The sequence below is a fragment of the Prionailurus bengalensis genome, chromosome A1, assembly GCF_016509475.1.
Source record: "Prionailurus bengalensis isolate Pbe53 chromosome A1, Fcat_Pben_1.1_paternal_pri, whole genome shotgun sequence".
Taxonomy (NCBI): Eukaryota; Metazoa; Chordata; class Mammalia; order Carnivora; family Felidae; genus Prionailurus; species Prionailurus bengalensis.
Window position 1 is genome coordinate 132273745 of NC_057343.1, and position 16858 is coordinate 132290602.

At 36.6% G+C, this 16858-nt stretch overlaps 1 protein-coding gene across 1 annotated transcript in view; it reads left to right on the top strand.

The window, feature by feature from the left end:
* Positions 1 to 16858, top strand: part of RNF180 (ring finger protein 180) — a 211313-nt gene that overhangs the window by 152294 nt on the left and 42161 nt on the right. The window contains exon 6 of the mRNA XM_043591137.1: positions 4347 to 4472. Within this exon, the coding sequence (XP_043447072.1) occupies positions 4347 to 4472 (126 nt within the window). The remainder of the gene's footprint in view (positions 1 to 4346; positions 4473 to 16858) is intronic.

The following is a 16858-nucleotide window of genomic DNA, read 5'->3' on the forward strand; positions in this document are numbered from 1 at the left end:
ATATCATGGGAAGGTGTCATATTTTCTTGAATTGACTATCTGACTGAAGCCTTCAAACCAAGCGTGTCACTTCCCCTATTGTGGACTGATACCGAATGATCTTCCTGTAGGCAGTCCTACTACAGACCCAGTATCCATTGATCCAGGATCCCAACCCATGGTTATATAGTAGATGGGAGTGTCCCAGGTATTGCAAAGGGTGCCACAGAGTGAGTGTATCCTACTTCCCAACTGTGAAATGACTCACTCCTGTCCCCCCTCCCATTCAGATGCACTCAAACCTCAACAAGAATGATTTCCACTCTTGTTCCACCATTTTCCTCCACTCAAATTCCATCTCCATTTTAACCACACACAACCCCATACCCACTACTCTTGTGCCTTTACCTGGCAGAATTAGGTGCTGATGAGCAGATATCCCAGTGAACTCCACTGGAAATAGGAAAAGGAAATACGTAAGTCTTTACCTTATGTATAGAAGTCCCTAACTAAATAAGGAAATGACATTTAAGCTAATATAGAATTTTAAGCATGGAAGAGGCCTATGATGTTTTCACCAGGGATATTTTGGCTGACTCAATAAATGGGGGATGTTACTGGCATCTAGTCACTAGGGACAGGGATGACAGATATCCTAGAGTGTTTGGGCCAGTCCTGCACAGTGAAGAATTATTCTGTGTTCTGTCTGATTTCGTCATGTCCTGCTGGAATTTGTCCAGGACAGATAACTCATCCCAAAGAATATCTCACTTCCTCTTTTTATCTACTGTGACAGTCTATAATTAATTGGTCATGGTCTATTATCCCTATTAAGAGCATTTCACCCTTTCTCTTATTCTCTACCACTGAGTCTGGTCTGTTAATTCTTCTGCTAATAATGGTTTTGTTCTTGTGTCCATCCATGCCTCTTTTGTTCTTCTGTTCATTTTGTACAGAATAGTCACTAAGCCTGAAATCCAAACTCATTCTTTTTATCAGTAAGAGTACCTAATTTTGTCTTCCAGTGCAGTCATTCTCGAGCTTTAATTTGTGGATTATTTTTATGATAAAAAAAGAAATATCAAAGTAAGCATAATATTTAGAGAAGTGTTTCTCAAACTGTGTCAGTGAAAACCCACAAACTGTCTTAAAATCTTCAGGGATTAAAAGGCAATGCTTACTTTGCACCCGTGTAAGAGGGGCAAGAAAGTGCCATTTGCCAGGGGCCTTAACTTTCCTGGTGAAACTCATTTTGTACCCCTGTGGTACCACCTTTACAATTTTTACTGTATCTGTGTACCACCTGAATTATTTTTTTAAGAAGTTTCCTCATATCAACACACCTTTTTTCTTAAATACTTATATTAGCTTCATCCTTAGCAATGTATTTGTGAATGTATGTGTTTGATGCTCTACTTAATATACATTTTTTTCTAATGTACATTAAATAGGTAACTTTTAAATGTTTAAACATTTTCATTCAGTATCACCCAAAATCATTTCACATGTTGCTAGTGTTTTGCAAACCAACTCTTGAACACCAATGACTTATTCTTACAGAGGTTAATCTCCAGAAAACAAAAACAAAAACAGGAATGCTTAAATAGTCCCTGGGGATTGGGAGGGGAGGTAGAAATAAGAAGTAGAACAAATCATTGTCATTTTGTTTTTTGTTTCGTTTTGCCCTTCTGTGCTGTTGGATTTTTTAAACCAGAGCTATATGTGACTTTGACAGTTTTAAAAGTAATAAACCAAACTGCATCATTGGCTATGATGTGGTGCACAGGGAAGATGGAATTTCTTTCTTTCTTTCTTTCTTTCTTTCTTTCTTTCTTCCTTCCTTCCTTCCTTCCTTCCTTCCTTCCTTCCTTCTTTTCTTTTCTTTTCTTTCTTTCTTTTCTTTCTTTCTTTCTTTCTTTCTTTCTTTCTTTCTTTCTTTCTTTCTTTCTTTTCTTTCTTTCTTTCCCTTTCTTTTAAATATAATTTATTGTCAAACTGTTTTCCATACAACACCCAGTGCTCATCCCAACAAGTGCTCTCCACAATGCCCATCACCCACTTTCCCGTCTCCCCCACCCCCCTGTCAACTCTCAGTTTGTTCTCAGTATTTAAGAGTCTTTTTTCACACAGAAGACAGAATTATAGATTCTTCGAAGGCAAGGATGGATGCTGTGATAACCTTTTGAGGATCTAGTAATATATCCCTATCCCTAGGATTTCAAAAGCCTTTTTCTAAATCTTGAAATGTAACTTTACGTACAAAATAATAACAGGATGCATCATCACAGTATAAAGTACTTAACATTTTGTCTTTATCTTAGCAAGAGCTCGGTAAATATTGTGGGTAAACTGGGCTTAATTTAATAGATCACCTCTTAGTCTTATAATTCCTCTAGCAGAGGGTAAACTAGCTATTCTTGGGTGATGAAACAGTTACTGAAATGATTCTTGAGTGCTCCAAAGTCATTAAAGGACATCAGTAAGTATAAAGTGATCACAGCTGCTTGAGGTGAAAGCTTGGATAAATGCTGTCCCCTGAGAAAGTCATAATAGTAGCAGATTTCTCCTGGGCCTGAAGGGTTAAAAATGATGATAATTACTTTTTCATTATTCTGGTATAAAATTATGAGAACAAAATATTGTAGCAAATACTAAATGGACTCACTAAATTAAAATGGATAAGTCATTAATTATGGCTTACCTAGATATTAAAATAGGAACTCCTAAATATTAACCTCAGTTCAGCATAAATTGTATAATTATAATGATTCACATATTGTAAAATCTGTAACTCCATTTCAACAGTATCATATTTAGAATTTTGGGTTTGGTTTTGTCCCTGTTCTATATGCCTCTGCCATCATGGTGCATATTTAGCTGGAAAATGGGACTTCCTAAGCAAGATTTTTAGCTTTGAACAGCTTATGAGTAAAGAATATGAAAATGAGGTTTTAATTTATTTTCCGAGGACACACAGATAAATACTCATCAGTGCTGGATGAGGTATTCCTGGTTGGCCTCCCTTCCCAGCATGCAGAGCTTTTCTGGACCCCAAATTCTATAGGGCATGCACTTACTAGTAGACCTTACAGCCACCCAGGGTGAGAACCTGCGAGGCCTGAAGAGATTTATATTACTGTATTTCTTTGATTCAAACTAGTCCTATTCTACTGAATGCAGGCTGTGATAGCAGCTTATCTTTTCCCCTAACTTGTATTGTTCCCTTTAGAGGTGAGCATTTTTTTCTCTATGTGCTTAGGCTTTCCATGGCTCATATAAGAGAGAGTTCAAGTACTTTCTAGAATTTAAAGTGAATATCATCACATCTGTTCTCTGATTGGTCTGTGTTTACTTCCAATGAATATTTTCTTTTTCACTCATAAGGAAGTCTCTGAAAGGTTGAGAATTTGATTCTGCATTTTTTTTTAACGTTTTATTTTTGAGACAGAGAGAGACAGAGTATGAACAGGGGAGGGGCAGAGAGAGGGGGAGACACAGAATCTGAAATGGGCTCCAGGCTCTGAGCTGTCAGCACAGAGCCCGACACGGGGCTCGAACTCACGGACCATGAGATCATGACCTGAGCCGAAGTCAGACGCTTAACCGACTGAGCCCCCCTGATTCTGCATTTTTTTTAAACTTTCTCCAATCAGCAGCATTAGATTCAGTAAATTCTTGACCATCACATATAGAATGAACTAAAGAGATGATGCAGTAGGAAAAATTGTAGAAGATTTTTCCCTTTTATCCTCTCTCCTGAGCCAGGATTGTACTCTGGTTATTCTCTTGCTACACCTGTAACACATTTTTCCCTTTTTTGTCTACCTGTTTATTTCTACCTTTTTTTTTTTTTAAGTTTATTTATTTATTTTGAGAGACACAGAGACAGTGCAAGTCAGGGAGGGGCAGAGAGAGAGGGAGACTGAGAATCCCAAGCAGGCTTCACACTGTCAGCACGGAGACTGATGCAGGGCTCAAACTCACAAAACCACCGTGTGATCATGACCTGAGACGAAACCAAGAGTCAGTCACTTAACTGAGCCACCCAGGTGGCCCTGTTTCTATCTTTTAATCTTGAGTCTTATTGAGTGCAAGGACTGGGTTTTTCTCTTTGCTGCCTATGGCATAATAACTGACATAGGAGATTCCCAGTAGATGTATACTTTATGTGTAGACACATCAAACTTGCATCTAATGTGAATTTGAGGGAATTATGTTCGCTTGAATTCAAATTTAAAAGTTTACTTTTGTTTTCTTTCTTAAAGAGATCTAAATTTGTTGTCAAAATACTGTAACAATTTTTCATGCTCTTGCCATTTTAGTCAAATTAACGTCTAAAACTACTGTTTTCTTTTGCTTTACTCTAGAACTGAACAATGCCACAAAAACATTCTTTACTAAAGAGTATTTGAAAATAAAACAAAGCTTTCAGAAATCCAGCTCTGCAAAATGGCCGCTCCCAAGCTGCAGGAAAGCCTTCCATCTTTTTGGAGGTAAGGAAACTAATGCAAAAATGTTTGGTAACTTTGTCTAATGTCTCTTTTTAAAGCGATTTTTTCCTAACTAAAATGTTAGGGGAAACATTTCTGCATTGGTCAGGTTTAAGTAAGGATTTTGCCAAGTATCTTCTTGCTGAAAGCATTAAATATAATAATAATAATAATAATAATATATGAAGAAAATAGAAAATAGAAACTGTGTAAGAGCAAAATTTGAGAAAAACACATGATTAAAGTACTGTGCCTTGGTGTCAATAACATTTAATATGTTTAATAGATGAATGAAATTCATCTCAAAAGTAACAGATTTGACAAAAGCTGTATTTGACAAAAGCACTAGTATTCTTTATAAAGATCCTGAATAATTCATTATCACAGGTAAGTTGATTTAGTTTTATTATTTTACAGTTGTCCCACAAGTTTATGACAAGTAGCAAATAGCAGAGCCTTGGTGTACAGAGTGTCTCACAGGTACACAGTGGAATAGGAATACCAGTTTCTGGGTTCAGGTTTAACTAGCTGAGTGACCTCAGAGGTGTCATAATAACCTCTTCTTTTGTTTTGATTTTCTCGTATGTAAAATGGGAGTATATATATGTGTGCAACTGAATTAGTATAGTTGTAAGGATCAAAAGAGCGAATGGGAAAGCACATTCTAAATTATAACTATACTACAGGTAGAAGAAATTAGCAAAATAAGGGCAAGGAAATTTCTGAAACCTTTTTTACCTTTGAGAATTTGTTACCGTAGAATGATAATCATACAATATGGACATAAAATATAATTTCTCCTTTAATAAAACGATGGCCAGAGCATAAAATACTGTGTGGTTTTAGTATTTAACACTTGTGATATTATGGGATCTGTTTGGAAAGCTCCAGATATGATCGTCAAGGAATGGAGCCAGGGAGCTTCTACAATAAGACCTAAAAAATCAGTACCCCACAACATAAACCAAAAGGAGATAGAAATGGAGCCTGTATGGTTGAGGCAAAAAATAAATTGATTTATGAAATCCCTGAGGTACGAAGAAAGTAGTTTAAGGACAAATATAATTTTATAGAGAGTCTGAATGAAGAAAATAGTTGAAGGACATTTTACACACGTATGCTATTTTATAAAGTAGTAACTGTAGAAACTCATCCACAAATTTGGTATAGACACATTTAGACATATGAAAGCAAATAGAAAATGAATTTTCTTGAAAGATCTCATCCCAAAGAAGAGAAAATTTAAAGGATAACTTGTATGCTTTAAAAGATTCCTTTGGGTCCTACATACTCCTGTGCACACAAATTTTAAAAAGAATGAAGCACCTTTCTGATAACCCCACAATTTCCTTCACCTTTGTGTATCCCGAGATACTGATGCTATAATTTAAACACTACCTTCTTTGTGATTTCATTATATTTTTCCTCCCCATAAGAGTTCCACAGAACTTAAGTTGTTAAAAGTTTTTACGGAGGAGGTTCAAAGTAGCTTTGTTATACAACCCAACTTAAGAAATATATTACTATCAAAAAAAAAAAAAAGAAAGAAATACATTACTGTCAAGGGTCTGTGGAGCTAAACAAGAGTTGAGCTGTCAGGCTCAGCCAAAATTGAAAGAGTTAAGCCTTTGATCACTTGGTGCAGTGGTATAAACAGGAGTCTAAAACTGGAGGAGATGCTGATTCTCCTTACTTCAATTCCATTTTGGAACAGTGCACTGATCCAGATTCAGGCAGAGCAGCACACATGTCGAGATCATCTGACTAATGAGGGGTCCCTAAACAAAAGGCAGTGGCAGTTTTAGCCCTGAAGGTGTACGTAGGGGGAGGGTGGAGGGGTGGCAGTCAGCTAAAAGCAGAAAAGCACTGGGTGCTACTTAAGGGGGCGGGGGGGCGAAGTGTCTTCCAGTTTCCCTGTTCTACCCCTTTTAAAGGGGTCCCATTAGAGGCACCTGAACAAGCCTTCTGCCCAAGGCCTCATAGAAAGAACCTAGGAATGCCGGTGTTGGGCCTAGGGATGTAAATATGTAAAAGAGCATCACTGGCCAGGGAGACATAAGGGCAGTTTGTCCTGTAAGGTCTGGTCTGTCAGGTAAAGCTTCTGTGTTTGCTTATGGTCAGGCCTGAAAAACCATTCATAGGATTTTAATCATAAACCAGACTCCTTATTTGTCTGTATTCCTGAATCACCTTCTGTCCTTTTTGTTTACTTCGTGTTCCTCTGAATTTTGCATTATTTCTTTATACAGGTACACACATGTATATTTAATCAATGCTATTTACTTTTGCTTGTTTTTTTAACTTTGTAGTGGTAACAGTATATATAAATTCCTCCACATTTGCTTTGTCACTCAGCATTATATTTCTTGGATCCATCCATTTCAGTCCATTATATGAATGTGGCACAATCTACCCATTGTCCTGTTGATCAACAATAGAGTTAGCCAGTTCTTTATTATAAACAGCTGCTATAAACTTTCTTTTCTTGTCTACTGGAGCATGAGAGTTCCTCTAGAATAAATGTGGGTAGAATACTTCTGGGTGGTAAAAAAAGCAACATTTTTACCTTGATTACCTAAACCAAATCATTTTCCTAAATGCCGATACTGATTTATCATCACCTTTGTCTCCCACATTCGGTGTTTTCAGTCCTTGAGATTTTACCAGTCTGATAGGTATAAAATGGTATCTCATTGGGGTTCTAATTTCAATTTCCTGATTACTAATGGAGAATAAACATAGCTTTATATGCATATTGACAATTGAGTTTTTTCTTCTGTGAGAGCCTATATAAATTTTGTCCATTTTCCTATTGATGGTATTTTTCCTGTTAATTTTTGAAAGTTTTAAAATATTTTCAGAGCAGACTCCTTTTTCTCTTAATAATATGAATAGCAGCTATCATTTCCCAGTTGTGGTTTGTATTTTCTCATTATGATCTCTTTAGTAAATTGTGGCTTCACATTTGCTTCATGATCTTTCCAGTCTGTATTATCTGCCTTATGAAATTCTTCTCTATCTCCAGTGTCATACAGGTATCTTCCTGTATATTTTTCAAATAGTCTAAAGGTATTTGGAATTGACTTGTATTGTTGTTTTCTAAGTTCTGTGAGGGTTTTTGTTTGTTTTGCTATATTGTAGATAGGGATTCAATAACTTTGGCCTTTTTTCCTATTTACTTTAGCTACCATTTGTTGAAAATAATTCATCATTTCCCCACTGATGCACATTGCTAGTCTGTCATATATTAAATTTCCATGTATGTGGGTCTATTTCTGAGGTCTTTATTCGGTTCTGTTGGTCTTTTTGTCTAATTCTTGGCCAAAACCATACTTTTTATTAAGTATAATTGAAATACAATGTTATGTTAGTTTCAGGTGTATAGCATATTGATTTGACAGTTCTGCTCTTGGTTGTCTTTTTCCTTTGCCACTTTAAATACATCATGCTATTCTCTTTTGGCTTGTAAAGTTTTTGCTAAAAAGTCAGATGATAGCCTTATGGGGTTTCCCTTGTATATAACTGTTTTCTTTTCTCTTATTGCTTTTAAAATTCTCTCTTAATCATCACTTTTTGCCATTTTTATTAATGTGTATTGGTGTAGACCTTGTGGTTCATCTTGTTAGGGGCTCTGTGCTTTCTGGACTGGGATATCGGTTGAGAAGTTCTCAGGTATTTTTTTCTTATTCCTCTTTCTCTCTCTCTTCTCCTTCTGGGATCTCTGTAGTGCAAATGTTATTATTCTTGATAAGGTCACAGTTTCTTTAATCTGTTCTCCCTCTTTCTGCCAGTCAGCTTCATTGCTTTCCAGTACCCAGTCTTCCAGATTGGTGATCCATTCTTCTGCATTAACTAATCTGCTGTTGATGCCCTCTAGTATGTATTTTATTGAATTCATTATTGAACTCATCAGCTCTGACTGGTGTTTTTAATACTGTTTGTCTCTGTATAATTTCTCAATGATTTCATCCACTTGTGTCTCAAGTCCAATGAGTATCTTTAAGACCATTAATTTTTTTATTAAGTATTTTATTTTAATTCCAGTGTAGTTAACATACAGTGTTATATGAGGTGCATGTGTACAATATAGTGATTCAGCAATTCCCTGTGTCACCCAAGTGCTCATCTCAACAAGTACCCCCCTTAATACCCATCCCCCATTTCACCCATCCCCCACCCATATTCCATCTAGTAACCATCAGTTCTCTACAGTTAAGAGTCTGTTTCTTGTTTGTCTCTATCTTCTGTTTTTTTTTTTTTTGCTTTTGCTCATTTGTTTCCTAAATTCTACATATGAGTGAAATCGTATGGTATTTGTCTTTCTCTGACTTGTTTCACTTAGCATTATACTCTCTAACTGCATCCATGTTGTTGCAAATGGCAAGCTTTAATTCTTTTTTATGGCTAAATAATATTCCATTGTATATATATACCAACCACATCTTCTTCATTCATCTATCGATGGACTTTGGGCTGCTTCCCTAATTTGGCCATTGTAAATAATACTGCCATAAACATAGGGGTGCATGTATTCCTTTGAATTAGTGTTTTTGTATTTTGGGGGTTGATACCCAGTAGTGCAATTACTGGATCATAGGGGAGTTCTGTTTTTAACTTTCTGAGGAACCTCCATACTGTTTTGCACAGTAGCAGCACCAGTTGGCATTCCCACCAATAGTACAAAAGGTTCCTTTCTCTCCATATCCTTACCATTATTTTTTTCTTAAGTTTTTGGTTTTTGCCTTTCTTACAGGTGTGAGGTGATATCTCATTGTAGTTTTATCTTACCTTTCCTTGATGATGAGTGATATTGAGCATCTTTTTAGGTTTCTTTTGGCCATCTTTATGTCTTCTTTGCAGAAATGTCTGTTAATGTGTGACCATTACTTTTAATTCTTAATCAGAAGTACTGCTTATCTCTGATTAATTTAGCTCTTTTACTGTGATTTTACTTATTGTTCTTTCATTTGGGATATATTCTTCTGTCTCTTTTTGTCTCACTCTCTATGTTTGTTCTGTGTATTAGGTAGTTCACCTGTCTCATGATAAGGAAAGTAGTGGCCTTGTGTGGAAGAGGTTCCATGATGCCCTATAATGCAATTCCCCCTGGTCACCACAGCCAGGCACTCCAGGAGTGTCTCTTGTGTGGGCTGCATGTGCCTTCCTATTATGTCTGAGCTATGATTATCTTCAGCCAGCTGCAACGACCAGCTTTGCTTGCTGTAGGCACACTGGGCAGGGTTTGCTCCTTGAGTGGTTGAGAGGCCCATGTGCCGAACAGGGAGCTTATTGGGAGGTCGGTTAGCACACAGCCTAGCCATCTACGGTTAGCCTCTCTGCCATAGCTGCAGGCCTACTGGAGGGCAGGGTTTGTTCCCTGTAGAGCCAGCTAAGAGGCCCAGTGGCAGACAGTGCAGGCATAGTGGCATATGGGGTTATCTCCCTCCCTTTCCAGGGCAGGATGCCTTTCGGAGTGGCACCATTTTGGCAGGGGCCGCCTGCAGGATGTGTTAGGGCTGGAGCTGCTTTGGACGAATGCCTGCCAAGGCAGATGAGTTGGATTGGACAGGTTGGCAGGGGAACGCTACGGCAGGGCACACAGTGCAATCAAGGTAGATCAAGAGTATCACCACTGGTGTTCCACCTATTTAGACTGGTGGAGAGGAAGAGAAATGGTGACCACCAGTACTTCTGTTCCCTGACAAATCCACAGATCCCTGCCCCTCTGGCACACATTCTAAGATTAGTCAATAAAACTTCTTCATGTATACCCCAAGCACTTTTCAAACTGCTGCTTCTGTGCTGTGTCTCAGGGTAAATGATTTAGTTTGCTGGCCCTTTAAGGGTGGGGACTCAGTTTTCTATCACCCTCTGGCTCTCTGGGGGAGTTAAGCCCACACTGATTTTTAAAGCTGTCATATTTAAGCCCTGCTAGTTTTTAAAACTAAATATTATAGGGAGTCATCTTCTCAGTGCAGGACCCCAGTGCCTAGGTTGCCTGGCATGGGGTCTGATCCTCTTACTTCTCTATGCTTGTGATGTCCCTTCCATGTGTGGCTGGTCATGCAGGGACTTTAGTTCCCAACAGTGTCCACCCCTCCTATCCTTTTCAGTGTGACCATCTTTCTAGGTTTAGCTCTGGAAGGTCTATTCTGCTAGTCCTCAGGTTGTTTTCAGGGTTAGCTGCACAGATGCAGTTGTTACCTCATCATGTCCATGGAACAAGGTGAGCTCAGGATTCTTTTTTTTCTTTTTTTTTTTGAAAGAGAGAGAGCGCTAGTGGGGGAGGGGCAAAGAGAGAGAGGGAGACCCTGAATCTGAAGCAGGCTCCAGCCTCTGAGGTGTCAGCACAGAGCCTGATGCAGGGCTTGAGCCCATAAACCGTGAGATCATGACCTGAGCCGAAGCTGGACGCTTAACCAACTGAGCCACCCAGGCGCCCCTGAGCTCAGGATTCTTTCTCCACCATTTTTCCAAAACGTCAGTACTATACTGTGTTAGTTACTAAAGCTTTATAGTAAGTCCTGATGTCCCCTTTCAAACTTGTTATGCTGGAAGAGTGTCTTGTTTTTTGTGTGGGCTTTTTGTGGGGTTTTGTTTTGTCTTGTTTTTTGGGTTTTTTTGTTTTTTGTTTTGTTTTGTTTTGTTTTGTTTGGCTCTTTGAATTTTAGAATTATCTTGCCAAGTTCTATGTAAAATTACATTGGATTGAAGGAGAGATGTCTTATTCAATGTATGGGTCAATTTGTAAAGAATTGACATCTTATAGCAATAAACAGCTCTCCCTGTCTACTAACTAGTTTGTAATCTTCTTTTATTTAGATCTTCTAAATCTTTAATACCATATGATAAAACTTTATAATTTTCTTTACAAATGTCTTAGACATCTTTTGGTTAGATTTATTTCTATGTACTTGCTGTGTTGTTGTCTTCTCCTTTTCTGAACCTTGAGTGCAGAGTTGGACCAGTTGTACTTCTTAATTAACAGCATACCATCATCACTAGACCACATTCATTGGTTTCCTTTTATCCCCATATTCTACTTCTCATTAAGTTTGGTTTACCTTTTTGTTTGTATTTTTATATAATGTTATGTTATTTTTGTTCGTATATTTTAATTAATGGAGATGGTATTATATATTGCATTCTATTTCTTTTTTTATACCAAGCTTTTAGATCCATCCCCGTGGCTATGTGTACCTCTAATCCATGGGTTCTAATTCATGCTCTCCTAAGGTGTGCGTCTACCACATTTTATCTATTCACTGACTGGAATACAGAATACTTTCTACTCCCTGCCACTGCATATAACTTTAATGAATATCCTAATGTGAACCATGTGAATATTTATTTAGTATGTAGAATTAGGAGCAGAATATCTGCATCATAGAATATAAATACACCTAACTAGAGTAAATAGTGCCAACAGTTCTCCCAAGTGACCAACATACATATCTGTTAACAGTGTGTGAGGGTCAGGAAAAATTAGAACTCTGGAAAATGACAAATGTTAGCAGAGTAAAACTTAGGAACCCTCATTATTTTAATTTTTATTTATCTGATCTCTGATAAGTTGAAATCACTTCAAATGCTTGTCTTTTGGATGCTTGTTTTTAAAATGCTTTCCTCATTTTTCTAAGGGGGTTTTTGCCTTTATCATTTTTCCCAAATTTCTTGCAGATTCTAGGTATTAATCCCTGATCAACTTTAGACATTACAGATTTTTATCCCATTTTATTATATGTGTATTATTTATGTTGTCCTTTATTGAAAGAAATACTTTGATGCAATTAAAACCACCCTACTTTTGTCTTACTGTGTTTTGAAGTTCCCACATCACAAATGTTTCCTCTTAAGGTTTTTTTTTTTACATATATATTAACTTTATAGTTTTACCTCCTCATTTAGGTCTTTATATAGAATCCACCTCTTACATTGTGTTACAGAGTGTTCTATCTTTCTTTAAATAATATCTCACTTTTCTGAATATTACACAGTAGTGCTGGGTTTTTAAAAATTATTCTATAATTATTGTTGTATAAAAATGCAATTGTGTGGGATATTGACTTCATATTTAACAACCTTCCTAAATTATGTTCACTCTCATTACAGGGTTTGGAGAGCTTTCAGTGAAGACAATCATATCTGTCTTATCTGTAAATAAAGACAACTTTGTATCTTTCAGTCTAATACACTTTTTTCTCTTTTATCTTACCATACTTTCTGAGCTAGCACCTCTGTTTGATTTTTAATAGGAAAAGTGATAGCAGCATTTCTGATGTTAAAGTATGCACTTTTAATATTTACCAGTAAATAGAATGTTGCTCTTTGTTTTTGGTGGATACTCTATATTAGGTTTTAAGAAATTTACCATCTATTCCGAATTTGCTAATAATTTTGTCTTGAATAGATTTTTAATTTTGTGATTTTTTTCAGCATTTCTTGAAATGATTATAATGGCTTCACTTCATCAATCTGTTAATGCATTGGATTACATTAATAGATTTTAATAGGTTTTCTAATGTGAAGCTGCTGGTGTATTCCAGGGGTAACGCAATATGATCATTTTTGTGCACTGCTAGAATTGGTTTGCTAAGATTTTGGCCTGAGATTTTTACATCTATATTTATGAGTAAGATTGTCTCTGTTTCCATTTTCAGAATATGTTTGTCAGGGCGCCTGGTTGGCTCAGTCGGTTAAGCGTCCGACTTCAGCTCATGTCATGATCTCACGGTTTGTGAGTTGGAGTCTCACATCTGGCTCTGTGCAGACAGGGTGCAGCCTGCTTGGGATTCTGTCTCTCTTCCTTTCTCTCTCTCTGCCCCTCCCCCACTTGTACTCTGTCTCTCTTTCTCTCTCTCAAAAATAAATATTGAAAAAAGTTTGTCAATTTCTTCTTGAGTCATTTTATATAATTTATCTTTTTGACAGAAATTTGTCCATTTTTTGTTTTAACATTTGTTAACAAAAAGTTATTTATATCTTTTCATCTCTCCTATATCTAAAGTTGTTTTCTTTGTATTATTATTATTTGCTCATGCCCTGGGTTTTTTTCTTTTTTTTTCCCCAATCTTGCCAGATAATTTTCAAATTTTATTATTCTTTTTAAACAACAAATTTTTAAAATTGACTCTACTGTATCTTTACTTTCCCCTTCATTAATCTTTGCTCTTTATTACATCCTTATTGCTGCTATCTTTGGATTTATTCTATCCTTTTTATGACATATTAAGGTGGCTTTTTAGGTCATTAATTTGTATCCTTTTTACTTTAAAAATTTTTTAATGTTTATTTTTGAGAGAGAGAGAGAGAGAGAGAGAGAGAGAGAGAGAGAGAACAAGCAGGAGGAGCAGAGAGGAAGGGAGACACATAACCCGAAGCAGGTTCCAGGCTCTGAGCTGTCAGCACAGAGCCTGATGCAGGGCTTGAACCCACGAACCATGAGATCATGACTTGGGCTGAGTCAGATGCTTAAATCACCTGAGCCACCCACCTATCCTTTTTACTTTTTAAGAATTATTGTTTAAGGCCACAAATTTCCTTCTCAGTGATCCTATACATTAGGATCATATTTGAAAATTGGGGTCTGTGATTCCCATAGTTATACCACCCTCCTCAATGTACCATGCCATCCTTGCCATGTTAATGGTTTCCCTAAGACTCTTGAGCCTAGTTTTCTGAGATCAGTAAGAGGAAGTAAGGTGGGAGAGGGATCTTATGTCAAAGAATACACATTCCCAAAGATGCCTCTGGATCCACAGAATTCGTGTTGTTTCCACAAAAATAAAACATTTTAACATAATTTTAGATTTACTAATCAATAAAGTTCATATAAACTCTTACTGAATTCATTCAGCCGTATCGCTAACTCACACTTAATAGAGTAGACCCGTTCCTTTTTACCCTATCAAATAGTGTCTTGGAAATATTGATGAGTTACTCTAACATGTTTTAAATGTTTTTTTTCTTACATGTCATATTTTATGCATGTATACATAAAATGGGTAACGTGGAAAGGAATGGAAGTATTCTAGATAATATAAAGCTAGCACTTTATATCTGCTGTCAGGTACCGGTTGTAGTGATGACTGTCACTCATTGTTCTCTTAGCTGAAGTGTCTACCATTTGCATGCATTGCATCCTCAGTTTATCTTATCCGGTTGGCATGATTTCCAGCCATGCCGTGTTGCCTGGTTCCCTAAGAAACCACTTTTGCATAAATATACATGTAATGCTAACTAGCTAAGAGGTTTTACCAAGATCTTTTGCCAAAAAACAAAATTTCCATGCTCATTTTTTTCTTGGTATACTCAAGTCAAAGAAATGGAAAAAAAAAAGTCATGGCATAAAACTCTATGTCTTAATCTCTCTGGCAGTAATAAAAACATGGAGCTGAAATTCAGGTGTCTGAGATCTCTCTATGACAAATTCATCCATTTCTTGTAAAAGCCTGGGGATCTATTTATGACAAATTCATACATTTCTTGTAAAAGCCTGGGGAATTGTTTTATTTGGTCATAATTTTATCTGATGGTGTTAGAATAATTCTGCAAGTCTACACATGCTCAATATAAATGAAGGAATATCCACATGGAAAAGAATGCTTATCTCGAATAGAAAACAAAACAATACATGCTCCAGCAGCAGGAGTTTCAATATAACCCAGAAATCTTCTTTCTCAGAAAGTTGGAGTTAAGTCAGAGAAATTTTAAAATAGGCTACAGACTTGGTGCTGCCTTTTAGCAGAAAGTGCACTAACCTTTACATTTCCTCTGAAACTGGAATAATTTTATTCACAAGGTAATTTTTTGAAAGATCTTACATCCAAAGTATCTTTTCCTTTCTGTTTATTTTCCAATGGCAGAATCAGACCCTGTTTTTGCTGTAGATTTACTTATGAGTTTAAAATTTATTTCAGAAGCCAGAAAAGTGTCAAAGCCTGACAGTATCGTAAACTACTTTAAAAATAACTAGCTATATACATTCCCATTAAAATGTAAATTATAGATTATAAGGAGTTAGAGAGGATACATAATGTAACTGCTCCAGCCAGTACAAAATGACCTCAACAGTCACACTCAGAGATGACTTCTGTACTTTGCTTCTCAGGGGCAGTGATAGGGAGCTCACTACCTGTCAAAGGAAGTTTGTACATTTTACCAACTCTATCAGACAAATCCCTTTGTTGAATAAAATCTGCCTTCTCACAGTTTTCTTTTATTGGTTCAGGTCTGTCTCAATCTTTCTTCATGGAACTGTTCTTAAACTATACAAAGACACATTTGATATTGTTTGCTAGTCTTCATTCCACACATGAAATATTCACATTCCTTCAGCTTCCTCATGGAACCTGGTTTCTAGGTCCTAGTTGCTTGTTTCAGAGATAGTAACAGAACTGGAAACTATGCCCTTTGGAAACTAGGTACTAATAAAATAAACTGAGGATGAAGTATCTAGAGGTAGTAGTTTTTTCAGGGGAAGGAACTAAGATCGACAGAATCGTAAGTAAAACTACTACTTGATAAGAGATGTAAAGTGCTCACTCATGATTATTTAGAATACTTCCATCCTTTTCACGTGACCCAGTATTATTCTGCTGTTGGGTCAATGAATCCATGGTCTCTATGTAAGGCAAAATAGTTCACTTTGGCATTGAAATCAAAATTAGAACATCTTTTACTTCTGTATTAAATTAACAATCCAAATTAATTAAAATACAAATTGTACATTTTGTTCAAACACCACCATTTCATAGTTCTTATTTTGAAAACTACCAGCACTTTCATTCTCTCACTCTGTCTCACCTCTCTCACATGCACACACACAAATTTCATCCTGTTTATCATTTTGCATATACAGAACTTGCTTTAATTCCCTGTGAAGTTGGATGTTGGCAGACAATACTACCTTCACTTACAAACACTTGGATATATAACATTAATGTATACATATTCACAAACATTTAAAACCTACCCCCAAAGACCACGGGACATCTGAAATTAGCACTAGAGACAAATGGTGGTTGCTGCACCTAACCTTGGCCCTGATCTGACAATTTTAAATGCTTTCCCTAATACCAATGCATTCCATAACTACCATGCAGAATATATGACAAGAAGTTAAACTGCTGAAACATGAAGTAAGATGATTCTGGTACTGGATGGACACTAGATTTTTGAACCTCTGATTAAGCTAGAGAGGAGGTAAAGGAACTTAGCACAGCCAAATTCAAACTGGATTGTCAATGTCCAATAAATGGTGTTATTTGATTATAAAAAAAGATTTCAGCAATGTTGAAGTGTTACAGTGTTTGACCACTGGATGACTGCTTTGTTGGGGCACTGGGAAATATATGTATTGACTGTGAATCATCCTGGGAATCTGTGGT